At 41.6% G+C, this 12,436-nt stretch overlaps 1 protein-coding gene across 2 annotated transcripts in view; it reads left to right on the plus strand.

Annotated features, from left to right (window-relative positions):
• Nucleotides 1-6,637, plus strand: part of Shisa9 (shisa family member 9) — a 302,170-nt gene extending 295,533 nt beyond the window's left edge. The window contains exon 5 of one of the 2 annotated variants that reach the window (XM_051181450.1): nt 5,801-6,637. In XM_051181450.1, coding sequence (XP_051037407.1) covers nt 5,801-6,180 — 380 coding nt within the window. In that variant the 3' untranslated portion in view covers nt 6,181-6,637. The remainder of the gene's footprint in view (nt 1-5,800) is intronic. The other variant, XM_051181451.1, reaches the window with a different exon arrangement.
• The last annotated feature ends 5,799 nt before the right edge of the window (nt 6,638-12,436 follow it).

Below are 12,436 nucleotides of genomic sequence, written 5' to 3' on the forward strand. Positions count from 1 at the left end.
ACATGTGGAAATAAGGTCTTTGTAAATGCCACCAGATTAAAATAAGTGCATAGTGGATTAATGTGGAATCTAACATAATGACTAAGGCCATACAAGAAGAAATACATCTAGAAACACACACATACACAAAGGGAGAGGAGGGAGGGAGGGAGTAAGGAAAGGAGGAAGGAGAAGACCTCATGTAAAGGCAGAAGTTATGAGACAATGGATGTCCCAAATTACCAGCAACCAATAGGCACTAGAAATGGCAAGGCTTTGAGAACAGCTGTGGTTCTGCCACCATGGTAACCGAGATTTCTGACTTCTAGAACTGAAAAAAGAATATGTGTCTGTTGTCTAAAGCCAGTCAGTTTGTGTTACCCTGTTGCAGCAGCCTTAGGGGAAATTCATCCTGTGATGGGGTTTCATCAGTACAGAACAGAGCAGTGTGCACAAAGATCAAGAGTCCAGTCATGCACACTTGAGGGCTTTCCAAAGAGTGCAGACCCTGTGCTTAAATGTGATTGGAAGGTTAATTGGTATATTTATCATATTATTGAACCAAAGACAGAGATATAGGGAGCTGGTGGAGACTCTGGCTGGGCATTGCTCCCCATGTGAACCCATCTCTGAGCTACAAGAGTATTACCAGGTGAAAACAAGCTCTAAGAAGTATCCTGAAAGTTCCTTTGGCCCAAGGAGAGGAGGTAGGTGGGTGGCCACCCACTGAGCCCCTCAGATGTGCAGCTTGTCTGAGGAACTGGTTACTATGTTGACACTACTTCCCCCAGATACAGGCTTCCACCCCACCAGCACCTCTACACTGTTTGCTGCTAATTCAGAGAGACAGATGGAGGAAGGGTGCAATTGTGTTTTACTAACCTGGCACCTTCAAGGCAATTAGGCTCATTAGAAGGAAAGCACCTTTTTCTTCCTTCCTTTTTCAGGTAAAAAGGAAATCAAACCAGAGAGTTATAATGTTGCTGAATGGCTACAGCATCTGTTTCTTGGTCAGCTTGTCAGCCATCTGCCTATGAGGTGTGGGGCTGATTAGGTTAATGCATTTTCTAATGGGGCTTACAAACTGCTCAGTGAATCTGTTATTTCCCTAACTAGGTGCTTTTCTTGACATATTAAAACAGGACCACACATGTAGTGTGTCAGGTAAGCAGCCTCCCCCCCCCCTTCTTAGTCCACAAAAGAGACCAGAAATACTGAAGGGAGTTGCGGGCTTCATGAACACTGAATTGCCAGGTGAGAATGCTCCACACTGCTAGCTTCTGATCACCAAGGTGTTGAAATCACCTTGGAAACAGCCTTTAGCAGTGTCTGTTTTGCCCCCAGGTATGTCTGCACTTCACTTCTCTAAAACAACCCCAGAGATCCTGGGAGGGATCAGGTCAACCATATCAACAGACATGGTGATGGTATGATTTTGCTTTCTTCCCTGTACCACATGAGTATTTCGGTTTCCCATGCTTCTTCTCATGATAGGGATTTGCAACATGCTGCTTGCTATATGTCAACTATCAAGTGCTACACAACACATGGCTCCAACACTTAGTGGCTTGGCATAACCACCACTTATTGGGATCATGATTCTGAGCCTACTTCTGGTTTGACTGAATGTTCTTAGCCAGGTTAACTGTAGCTGACTGTAGGATGCTCTCACTAGACAGTTGGTCACTGGAAGACCATTGGCTATGTTGAATGTGAGTAGTAGGCCTGTGGGTTTTTTATCCTTTAAGGATAAGAAGCTGGGCTTCACATGGAAGGGGCTTCAAGCAGCTGCTCCCAGAAACCGCTAAAATCTAGTCAAAGCAAGCAATAAAGCAGGCCCAGTTCTAGGTGTGCAGAAACAGACTTTGTCCCCTGATCAGAAGAGCTGCAGAGGACTATGGCAGGTCTTATTATACAGTGAAGATTTACTCACCACCTCTGTATGCAAGCTTAAAGAAGATTTTTTTATGGAAGCCTCTCCTTACCACTACTCGTCTTTTGTATGTTCTCTCATTGAGTAATCGGGCACTTAATAAACCTGCTAGTTAGGGTAAAGGAAAGGAGCCATAAGGAAGCAGATTGGTTTGATGGATGCCTACTTGATGCCCAGTAGGCTGCCTAGTAAAGAGTAAATGTTCAATAAATTGTAATATATTTATTACAATTCTGGGCTACTTAAGTCAGGAAGAAGCACGGGAAACTGAAATACTCATGTGGTACAGGGAAGAAAGCAAAATCATACCATTACCATGCCTGTTGATATGGCTGACCTAATCCCTCCAAGGGTCTCTGGGGTTGTTTTAGCAAAGTGAAGTACAGACATAGCTTTAGTACCTGGGGGCAAAACAGACACCGCAAAAGGATGTTTCAAAGGCAAAGAAGTAGGATGTTGTATTGTACTCTAGGAATTATTGTATATAGCATATATATCACATATGCTTCTTTAGTCCTCATAAGTCTACCTGTATATAGTGTTATCCCCATTTTAGCCTAAGGAAACAGGTATAAGGTGTTTAGTGGCATCTTCATGGTCTGTCTGACTTCACAGTCCATACTTTTTTAAAAACTACTCTACAATTCCCAAGGTGTTTCCAATACCAGGTTCACCAATAGAACAGTTTGGTTTTGGTCAGCTGCAGAGACTCTCATCTTCCTTGACAGCCCAAGAGGCAAATGTTCCCATGTTTACTTCTCTTTATAGTTTTCTGAGATGGTCTTGCCTCTTCCATAATCACTTTTTCCATTTGTGAAAATGGGAAACTTTGAACCATGCTCCAAGATAATCTTGGGCTTAGTTTAATGTCTGAGGGGTAGGAGTACACAAATGACCACGCTAGGCCAGGACCAGGTACATAATGAAAGTAAGTGAGATTTGCAGTAAAAGAAGCCTGGGGAGGCAACAGGAAGGGGAATTGCTCCATTGTACTCTTGACTAGCTGTGCTTCTCTGCACTTTATGATATTTTTGCTTGTGCACTCACCATCAAACATTTGTATGTTCAGTATTTGCTAGAAACCAAGCTTCACATTGTTATGAAAGGGGAGACAGAACACAGACCTGGCCTTGCCTTCATGGAGTTCTAGTGAGCAATATAAACAACAATGAACACAGTGTGGAACAGCTGCAGAGTGGGAGCAATGGCAAGAATCTTGGAGAAGAACATATTTATAGAAGGATACCAATAGTGTGTTGGGAATCCATTCTTAGTTGATTTTCTCTGAAAAGCTACCCATGCAGCAGTGGGTTAAGATTGATTGCATGGACTCAAAGGGTGTCTGGACTGGCCTTTCAACGATTCTGATTAAACACAATTAGAGATGGGTCTGGGTACCTGAATATTTGTCTTCTTAATACCAGGTGGCTGCTTTTATTACTAGGATTGATCAACAAGCTGTGAGTAACCTCAATTGGTTCATTTCATGTGTTTGAATTTGACAGTTTCCTAGTTTGTATAGCAGAACCCATATACAGAATTCAAAATGCCCATCTTTTGTATAGAAAGATGAAAGAATGAACAACAGTGCTTACCGAAATCTGTAACCTTGTAAGGATTCTATGGGATGTTAGCTACTAGTAGCATAGGCAAATGAACAACAAACTTCTTAGTGAGATTCAAATTCACAAGTGTATTATTGTTAAGAAAAGAATTTAAAATTATAAAGAATCTTAGAAATAAAAATATAAGATAAAATAAGAAAAAAATGAAAAATGGAAATCGTTGGATTATTAGAATAATAGGATCTAAATAAATAAAGCCCCATCTGTAAGCGAAGAACTACAGACAATGAATGGCTCCTGAGGAAGGTAGAGTCAGTCTTCTCCAAGACAAGTCCCCTGAGTGGGCATCCATCCAGTCCCAAGGGCATGCACTATCAGCCATACTAAGTGAACTCATTAGATTGTACACACACACACACACACACACACACACACACACACACACTCCCCATATATGCAACAATAATAATTGAAGAAGAGGGAATTTAAAGGGGAGAAATGGGGCATGAGGAGTGTAAATGATGTAAATACTGTATTCATTTAAGAACTCAAAAAATAATGAATACAAGATAATGAAGTTAGGAGGAGGGGAGAAAGCAAGGGACCATCAGTGAGGACAGGGTGTGGTAAAAATTGGCTCAAATCTTAACAGTTGGTAAAATGAAGAGCAACATTTCTACTCTTTGTAGATAGCACTCTACACTGGACAATCCAGTCAGGAGTTAGTCAACTTTTTTTTTTAAAGGGCAGAGCAGTAGAGATTTCAAGCTGTTCAGCCACTGATTGTCTGCCATGTAACTCGATTACATCACAGCCACTGGCAATAGGTAAATAAATGGGCATGGCTTTGTTTTCAAGAAAACATTATTTATAACAACAGATGGTTGGTAACTGCATGGGGCTACAATTTGCTACTTTCTGGTGCAGATTAAGAAAACATATTTTAGAATTAATCTTAATTCAAAAGATTTAAGTCATAAGATTTTTGTCTCTAGTTTTATTTATAAGAGTAACATTAGCATAGCTTAACTTTTCATCACTAAAGGAATTAATTCTCGTAATTGATGAAATAATATTTAGTCATTAAGACATTATTTGTTAAGTAGTTATGGCAAGCTAGAGGATGCTCCATAGACTATCATCGGAGGAGTTAAAGCAGTTTTGATGATAATGATAATCAGGACTGAAGCACTGAAAATGCTCAGTACACATCAAATCACTTAGCTGTCCACACAACACCAAGAAATACACTTTGTTAGTTTGTTCTGAGTACTTTGCTTATGCAAAAGTTGATAGTGGTAAAATTTAAGTAAGACAGCCAAAGTTATACTGCAGGCCTATGGCAGAATCGGGATTTGAGCACAATACTAGTTAAAGCTTACAGCAAAAACTAAAGTATGGGGTACATGTGAGGGAGGGGGAGAGAAGGAAAGAGGGAAGGAGTGAGGGAGAGAAAAAGGGAGGGATGAAGAGGGAACTGGGATCGATATGTTAAAAAATAAATTAATAAAATAAAAAAGTTTAAAAAATCTAAAGTAATGATACAAACTAGGAATAATACAGGAAAGGAACAGGGAAATGGCTCAGTTGGTGACATATTTTTTTGTACAAGTGGGGGACCTGAGTTTGAGACCTATGAAAGTCAAGGCATGCTCTCATAATCCCAGTGCTGGGAAAATGGAAACAGGAGAACCCCTGAGGTTCTATGGTTGGCCACCTGGCATTATCTGGATCTTGCTTCAAATAAAAGATGGAGAGTAATTGAGAAAGACATCTGAAGTGATACTTGTTCTCATGTGTTCCCTCCAACACATATACACAAACTCCAGAAGAGGCCAGATAAAGATACATACATACATCCACCAGCCAATACTGCCATTCCTTACTGGTACATGGTATGCATATTTTTCAAAATTTCCAGTGTTTTCTTTAGTGAGATTTATTGTTTTAATGATGAAGAAACAACACTTGAATGTTAGAAAATCCAAGGTAATGGGCAAGAGGTGTGAAACTGTGGTGGGAGAACCATTTTATTGGGGGGATGTCTAGATGTGTTTAACTGGGTGGTCTAGATGTGTTTAATTGAGTGGTCATGGTGTGTTTAATTGGGTGTACCTTTAAACCTCCTGTTTCTGCTCTGAACTGTGAAAAGGGCATGGTGCCACGCTTGCCTCTGTCTTGTTCCAGGTGGAGTCCCGATGTGTCTTGTTTGGATTGTAAGCCCATTTTTGCAGTATCCTCAAACTGACTAGTCTAACTCCCTAACTATCTCTTCTCTCTTCCATGTTTGCTCTCCTCTCCATCTGCCCACCCCACTGTGCAGCTGACAAGGTCAATGATGACTTCTACACCAAGCGAAGGCACCTGGCAGAGCTGGCTGCCAAGGGAAATCTCCCTTTGCACCCTGTCAGAGTGGAAGATGAGCCCAGGGCCTTCAGCCCGGAGCATGGGCCTGCCCAGCAGAATGGACAGAAGTCTCGAACCAACAAGATGCCACCTCATCCCCTGGCCTACAACTCTACTGCCAACTTTAAGACCTGGGATCCCAGTGACCAGTCTCTTCGGCGACAGGCTTATGGCAACAAGGGCAAGCTTGGTATAGCTGAGTCAGGCTCTTGCGACCCCTTGGGGACTCGCACCCAGCATTTCCCACCCACACAGCCATACTTCATCACCAACAGCAAAACAGAAGTGACTGTCTGAGCTTTCACTTCAGGGAGTACCCTGGAGACCATACTCAACTGAGAGAGGCAAAAAATACCATCCTACCCACACCTTCCTGGTCTTGCCCAACCCCCAAGCAGACCCACACACTCTGTTCTCCAGGAACCAACCACAGACCTACTCGTGATACAGAATCATGCTTTTCCTGGGCCATGCTTAATATGCTCCAGCAGGTAGCTGAGTGAGACCGAAGCATGGACATTCAGCAAGCAATACAGCAGAGGGGAAACTTTCAGCTTCAGGCCCAAGTTGTGGGGGCTCATGTTCCTTTTCCCCCAACTGGAAACTGAACTCCATTATAACAAATATATATATAAGTAGCACAATATAGACAAACTGCCCATGGAGTACACTCCATCTCCCATGTCCTTTCTTTCCTGGTAAAGGAAAAGGGTGGGCACACTGGCAGGGGTAGCTTCAGAGTACTTGGGGAGGAATTTGTTCGCATCACAAGCATTTCCTAGTTCCAAGAAGTGATGGAAGCACAGAATTGTGATGAGTATGAGGCAGTAATGGACCCTAAGCATCACACTGATGGAACATTGCATACCATCAAGCTAAAAAGCAAAAATCTCACAAGTTAATATTCTCTAAGTCCACCATCAATGATGGAAGGGAAGAACATTCTAGAGAATTCCCTGAAAGACCATGATGTTGAGAAGGATGGACTTTTCATGATATCCAGAGGATCCAGAGAATACTAAAAAATGAACTTTTAAAGTGACATGTGAAATGAACAGCATATTAATTTTTTCCAGGGCTTAGAAAATTTGCAGTTGGAGAGTTAACAGGAGGTGTGTTAGGGACTGAGAAACCTCCACTTCCTGGTGTTTCTCCCTCACCTCCAAGACCTGGAACACTGACAAAAATGTCCTCTATGAACTGTCTGTCCCTAATGTCCTTTCCACTTCAGTGTGTCGCTGCTGCTGCTGCTGCCAAACTTCAACTGCTTTGGAGTGAAATTGTCATAAGCGTGGGTGGTGCCTTCAATGTGTTGCTATTGTTCAAGTGACGGTCTTGTTTCTAAGTGCATCTTATGTTCTTTTAGCCTTCCTCCCTCCTGTTTCTTCTGCAGTAGTGATGTTCCACCTTCCCTTTTGTAGGTGAGCCCAGCAATCAATTAATACTCTTTGAAGGGGCTGCTACAGTGTCAGGGGGCCCTAAGGACACTCCCAGAATCCCCCAATCACACCAGATGACTTCCAGAGGTACTCTGTGCCATGTTTGCTCCCTGGACTCTCCCAAAACCAAAGCCACTTCCAAATTGGTTTCTAGAGCCAACAGCTCTTGGTTCCTAAGAAGAAGAGTTCTGCTAAAAAGTCCTTCATTTTTCATTTTGTGGAAGTGTAGAAAGGTACATGGAGAAGCAAGAGAATTTTGTTTAAAAATGAAAGTCTTCAAATAGCCCCTGAAGTTGTTAGGTAATTTACAAAAACCTTCCAAATACTCACAGCTTTTTTTTTTCTTACAGTATAAAAATCTAGGTGAAAGTGAGTTGGAGTGTTCCATGTGATGTGCTGCCTCCTGGGTCTCTCTGGTATTACAACATCAGTGCATTTGAATGTTTTCCCCACATTCCAAGCAAGTATGAAGGACCTGGCAATATGTTTGATCTCTCTGGGGTTGGCTCCCATCTGAGACATGGGGAATCTGGCCTAAATCAAGCCTTTTCAAATTTAAAAAATTATTACTCTTTTCTTATTTAAAGTTCCTCAAAGAATAAACTCTATAAGATTCCCATATAAGAGATGAGAAAAGGGCAACACAGAAGTCAGAGTAAATGTTGAGACCCCAGCACCCTCCACAGGGGAGTATGAACTCCTGAAATGCACATCTCTTTTGACATGCCTTAGCTCCACTCTTGAAACACATCATTTTCTGGGGATTATCATCATAGTATTGGCATCTTAATGGACTCACTTTAATCCATGTTATTTTAAAAAGGAAACATTTGCCTTCATTACATACAAATTACCAGCATCATTTACCATGAATAAACAGTAAACATAATGGAAAACATGAAGGCCTCAAAGATAGAACTCTAGTGAAGGTCTTGCCTGGTCTCTTCTCTCTCATAAGGCATTAATGTTGTTAAAGATACTGGTACCCAACAGAGAGCTTCCTTGGGATAATTGAATGAAAGGGTAAGCAGATGAAAAGAAAATATTTTTAAAGTTGGTGTTAAAATGCTACCTCCATGCCATACAATCTGCATGTACTAGTGACATACTTTAAGAAATCCTGGGTTGCCCTATTTGAGAGATGCTTTCCAGGTCAAGTTCTGATGAAATCCTTTCTTTCTAGCTCATTTTCCTCTCCACTCACTTCATCACCCCTTTATCTAATCCTAATTTAAAGGTCTTCCTTTTTTTGTTGTTGTTTTTTTTTTTTATTTTCATATCAATCCCAGTTCCCTCTCCCTCTCTCCTTCCCATGCCCGCTGAGCACCCTCCCATCCAATTCCCAGCCCCCACTCCACAGGGAGGGTGATGCCTTCCAGGAGGGATCAACAAGGGTCTTTCTTGATTTCTAGTCTATAGTCTTCTATTTCTTGCTCACTTTTCTTTTCAGAGTAGACTTTATCCAGTGAACTTGACTACTATGTCTGCAACTGTAATTTTGACTTCAAAGATACAGTTTGGCCAATAAGATGTAGCATATACTTCCCAAGTAATTTGGGTCATGCACAGCTCACAAAGCACTTCCCAGTTGACTTTGGGAAACCAACCGAGGAGGGCCAATAAGGCAGGGAAGATTTGTCTATTCTTTCTTCCTCTTGAGAATGCAGATAATCCTTCTGATATCTAAAGGGAACAGGGCTTGTAGGACAATTGATGTCTGCCATGTGACAAGGCTCCTGTGGCCACCCTGGGGAGAAATAGAAGAGAAGAAGGGAAAAATATGATTACAAAACCATTCTCTCGCCCATCAATGTGACCTTTGTTTCTAACTTCATGGGACCAGAATCTGGTTTCCTTCACCTTCCTGGAGTATCTCAGCCTCCATCTGCTTTGGGCTCTGCCTGGAATTCCCACCTAACCTCCCTCAGTTTATTTTATTTTATTTTGTGTAAATGGAGCATATTTTATGTGCAAATATTTTAGTAATTGTATGTTCTGCAAGTAACCCTGTGTTAACATTTGTCACACTGCGAGTTTATGATACAATAACACTTCCTACAATGAAGAAAAAAAAAACATTTGTTTGTTTTCTAAGAATGTCTATTTGTAAACATATGTATTCACTATATTAATATGAATTTCTTACCTGGCAATAAACTGATTATATGTGATGCTCTAGGTGTCTCCTCATCCTTCTCAAGACCTGCAGCCTGATCTGAGTTTCTACCACGCATTAATGAGACTTCTATGAGCAATGTTCATCCTCACAGGGAGCTGAGGCTCCCAGTTGTCAGCGACAAGACTTCCAGACTGTTTAGTCTTTTTGTAAGTATGTACATGTCAGAGTTCACTCTGAGTCCCTTACATATGGCATTTCTGGGTCTCTTCATAGTCACTAAACTCATATTAATGGCAAAGAACTTGGCTGAGCTTCAGACATTTGTGTCTACTAGTAACCAGGGCATAGGATAGAATGAGGTTCTCCCCCCTATTTATTAAACTGTATTTCCTGGCTGACTTCTGTCAGCACTGAGGAGACACTGTTAGAGTCTGGCTCCTCCCGAAAGAGGCTAAAAGTCTAAAAAACTGAGAGAAAGTAATTAAGGAGTGAAGGTGGGCTGGCAAGATGGCTCAGCAGGCAAAGGAGCATGCTGCCAAGCTTGTAACCTGCTTCTGATCCTTGGAACCCAGGTGGGGGAAGGAGAGAACTGTCTCTTGCAAGTTGTTTTCTGACCTCCACAAATACCTTCCCTATGTTATGTATATAATACTCCATATAAATAAATATATTAAAATTTTTTAGAAGATAGGATTTTGGGAGGAGATGGAGAATATGATAGGGAAACCAGCAAATTGGGGACCTTATCATGCTGATTGTCACCATAGATGGTTGAGGCTTAAGGTTGTAGGTAAACTATTTTTTCACTTTCATTGGCTTTATTATACTTAAAAATCATTATATAATATATTAGATAGCATTATGATATTTGAGGACAAAAAAAATTTTTTTTTTGGTGTGGTTCTACCAATCTAATCTCTTTGCTCCCTTAGTCCTTCTTGCAGCTCCCAGCCAGCCCCCAATATCTTTTTCTGTTTGTCCTATATCCTTTATCATTGCCCAATATTACCCTCACACATGTGTACATTATAGGTTAGCATCCCATACAGGGAAGAATATGCAGTTTCTGTTGTATGGATGGATCACCTTGCTTAATGTTTACTCCTGAGATCCATGTGTTTTCCTGCAAGTTAATGATTTCATATTTGTTTACTGCTGAGTAACATTCCATCAGTTTCATGTCACACATTTTTATTACCAATTTATCTTTTAATGGGTACTTAGGTGCTAGTTCCACTTTTTTGCTCTCATGTATATAAACTCTATAAGAAGGTCTTGCAGGTGTGGTGGTATGTGTTTCAAAAACAGTACTCATGATCAGAGGGAGACAGATCTCTGAGTTTGAGGCCAGTCTGGTCTATATAGTGAGTTCTAGGTCAGACAGGATTAGATAGTGAGTTCCTGTCTCTAAATGAAGAAAAGTGTTAAGCATATACTATCCAAGTCTGATTTATATCATGAATTACCTCATTCCAGGGACTTCCCATGAGGAAACAGTCCCAGGCTGGCAAGTACAAGAACAGAGACATTTTTAGTATGAGAAAAAGCCATACCCCAGAGATGCACCAATTGGCAACCAGAAATCAGTGCATCGGCTTCAGCTTGTGCAAAGATGCCAAATGGGGCAGGAAAATGTAGGCTTCTCACATCTGGAGACTGAAGGTCCTTTGGGGATAATACATTCAAGCTGGGAGTGTTCAGAAATGCTTTCCCCATCAAGCAGTGGGAGATGTGGATCACAATGAGCAGTCAGGGTCAGGGGCCTTGTCCCTGTTTGGAGAGTCCCCCACTGGCCAGAGGGTTACTTGGCATCACACAGAGCAGATGTGGTAAACTCTCTGATACAGAGCCAGGTCATCAGGTGCATCTGAAAGAAAAGAGTGCTCTTCTGGCACTTGAACATGCTCAAAAGTCAAGCCATCAACCAGGACACATTGGAACCCTATTGACAGAGTCACAGTATAGAGAATCCCATGCCTATGTGGGGAGAGACACACTTCTGTGCTAATTAAGCTACCAGGGGTTAAGTCACAAATCATAAACAACAGCTATTGCTAAACACAGTGTCATGGCACATTTAATCCTCATAAGTATTTACTTCAGAGCTGAAGTTTAGAGATGTATCTAAAATGAAGCAATTCATTTATATAAACTCATCTAGTAAGTAGCCCAACAGGGATTCAAACTCAAAAACTCTGTCAGCAGTTCTCACAGCAAGGGAGCTGGAGAAACATGCTGGTCCCTAAGTGCCCCTGCACAGGGTAGATGAAGTGGGTGTGAGTTAGGGCAACCAGCACTTATAACAAACTCCTGACCTTCTCAGGACAGCTGCTCAGGGTGAGACTCGAGCAGCAGCACACTGGTCATCTGACCTCTGTAACTCTTCCTAAGACTTCAGGACCTAGAGGAAATGAAGACATTCTGCTCATTCAGAGAGGGAGCCTCTGTAGGCGCATCCTATGGCTTTGTGTCCAACACTGGAAGGTTCTGTCCTGTAATAAACAGACATGGTAAGCAATGCTATTGACTCCAACACTTGTTCACTATGTTCCTAGGCCTGGGAATTGGTTTTTTGATTTGTTTTGTTTTGTTTTTTTTTGTGATTCTACTAGAGAGTCTGGGTTAATCTTTGATCTTGCCATCTCACCTGACTGAGCCTTCCCTGGAATCACCATGGCAGTGGAACAATGGAAGGTTGAAGCTCTTCTCACTATAATTTTCTCTGCAACACTGAAATTTTACTTCATGTCCTAGTAACCCCAGCATTCTGAGTATTTGTTAGATACTTGGTTCCCAATCGACAGTGAATTCACACAGACAGACCCTCCTCCTCCTCTCCTTCCTTCCCTCCCTTCTTTCTTCAGAGTCACTGGCTTTAAACTTGTATTCTTCCTACATTTGCTTTCTAAGCATTAGAATTTCAGGTGTGCACCACTGTGTCTGGTTGGAGACCTAACTTTTGGTACTTTTGGTGCCTTCAGTGCCTTCAGTATCT

Source organism: Phodopus roborovskii, unplaced genomic scaffold (genome assembly GCF_943737965.1).
Source record: "Phodopus roborovskii unplaced genomic scaffold, PHOROB, whole genome shotgun sequence".
NCBI lineage: Eukaryota > Metazoa > Chordata > Mammalia > Rodentia > Cricetidae > Phodopus > Phodopus roborovskii.